This window comes from Otolemur garnettii, unplaced genomic scaffold (assembly GCF_000181295.1).
Source record: "Otolemur garnettii isolate 467f Iridium unplaced genomic scaffold, OtoGar3 scaffold00008, whole genome shotgun sequence".
NCBI classification, from domain to species: Eukaryota; Metazoa; Chordata; class Mammalia; order Primates; family Galagidae; genus Otolemur; species Otolemur garnettii.
This window is the reverse complement of record NW_003852403.1, coordinates 7,692,669-7,694,654: the sequence shown is the minus strand read 5'-3', so window position 1 is coordinate 7,694,654 and position 1,986 is coordinate 7,692,669. Positions and strand designations below refer to the sequence as shown.

The 1,986-nt window shown below is 40.9% G+C and overlaps 1 protein-coding gene across 3 annotated transcripts in view; it reads left to right on the top strand.

Annotated features, from left to right (window-relative positions):
• Positions 1–1,706, top strand: part of RPS24 (ribosomal protein S24) — a 9,053-nt gene extending 7,347 nt beyond the window's left edge. For 2 of the 3 annotated variants that reach the window (XM_012801366.1, XM_012801365.1), the window contains 2 exons: positions 1,180–1,201; positions 1,606–1,706. In XM_012801366.1, the coding sequence (XP_012656820.1) occupies positions 1,180–1,182 (3 nt within the window). In that variant the 3' untranslated portion in view covers positions 1,183–1,201; positions 1,606–1,706. The remainder of the gene's footprint in view (positions 1–1,179; positions 1,202–1,605) is intronic. The other variant, XM_003783519.1, reaches the window with a different exon arrangement.
• The last annotated feature ends 280 nt before the right edge of the window (positions 1,707–1,986 follow it).

Genomic DNA, 1,986 nt, shown 5'->3' with positions numbered 1-1,986 from the left:
TTTTTTTTTTTTTTTTTTTTGAGACAGTCTCAAGCTGTTACTCTGGGTAGAGGGCTGTGGCGTCACAGCTCACAGCAACCTCAAACGCTTGGGCTTAAGCGAGTCTCTTGCCTCAGCCTCTCAAGTAGCTGGGACTATAGGCGCCCGCCCCAACACCTGGCTGTTTTTTAGTTGCAGTTGTCATTGTTGCTTAGCAGGCCTGGGCCATGTTTGAACCCGCCACCCTAGGTGTATGTATGTGACTGGTGCCCTGCTGACTGAGTTATGGGCACTGCCATAATGTTTTCTTTATTTTTATTTTTATTTTTTTGAGACAGAGTCACGCTTTGTCACTCTGGGTAGAGTGCTGTGGCATCACAGCTCACAGCAATCTCTAACTCTTAGGTTTAAGTGATTGTCTTGCTGCGGCCACCCCAGTAGCTGGGACTACAGGTGCCCACCACAATACTCAGCTATTTTTTGTTGCAGTTGTTGTTTAGCAGGCCATTCGAACACACCTGCCTTGGTGTACGTGGCTGGTGCTCTACCCACTGAGCTACAGGTGCCACCATAAATGGTGACATCCACACTAGAAAAAAACTGTTTTCCTTGGGGCCACGGTGTTTTTATTAGGTCAAGGTAGGTCAAGAGATTTAAGTTGCATATGCTGCTTCATGAGCCCTTGGGTTAAAACTAGCATATGAAGTCTATAACTCACATGATAGTTAATAGTTCGTGTGTTAAAAGACTTGGCTGATCATTTAGATCCCTCACTGAGGTTAAATTAGACTTTAATCTGTGACAATTCTGGAGTCTAACAGTGGTGTCAGTGTGCCTAACATGATGTTGGGCAGAGCAGAGGGACTGAAGTACGCATACTTCATCATCTGATAGGCGGTGGCTTCTATCCTGGACTGGTAACCACATTGGTATAAGGATCTCTTCATTGTGAAGTCTTCTTGCTACCTTGTTTGCATAAGAACCACAGTGATCAGGCAGAGTGTTCTCAGAGTTGGGAGGAGTGAAATTAGAGTCTGTCTTAAGGGGTGCTCTGTATACAATTGCAAAGAACAAAATGGTCATCTTTAAGGTATCTGATTGCATGCCCTTAAAGGCAGATTATTTTGGAGTTTGAAAGGGACTATTAATGAAATGTTTCTTTCCCTCTTCCCTCTCTTTCCCTTCCCTCCACTAATTCAGTGAGCTGGAGATTGGATAACAGGTATAATTCAAGCTTTTGATTTAGATCACTAGACCCCTTAGGTTACTGATGTAGTAGTTTAAAGTAAATCATATGAAACCCATTTAGAAGTAGATTTACAAATGTTCAGAGGAGTTTTAACCTGTAACTAACAGTGACATAGTTTTGTTTTTAAAATGTAGTGATACTTAACAAACTCATTTTTTTTGTTTGTTTCATTCCTAACTTGAATGTTTGTTAAGTTTTTTTTTCTTGAATGTTTATAAGTTTTTTTTTCCACAACATTGTTATGATTGTACAAAATAACTTTGTATTTTAGGTTACTAATCTTTGTTCTGCATGAGTGTTAACTTTGGATTTGATGAATAATTTTTAAAGAATTTTAAAGGCATTTGCTGACTAACCTTCTTTCTCTTGATTGACAGGCGAAGGAGTAAAGATTCTCCAGTGATGTTATCTGCAGCCATTGTATAGATTTTTCACAAGAGGATTAATAAAGACTTTTCATGTGTCTGGTTGTTTGAAATATATTTAGAGTTTCCTGGGGGTATCAAAAGTTAGTCTGCTGTTACTTCTTCTTCACTTTCACTATGTTGCCCTTGATAGAGTGCTGTGGTGTCATAACTCACAGCAACCTCCAGCTTTGGGGCTGAAGGGATTCTCTTGCCTCAACCTCCTGAGTAACTCGGGCTACAGGAGCCTGCCGCAACGCATGGCTATTTTTAGAATCGGGGTCTCACTTTTTCTCAGACCTGTCTCGAATCTGTGAGCTACAGGAGCCTGCCACAACACCTGGGTATTTATTT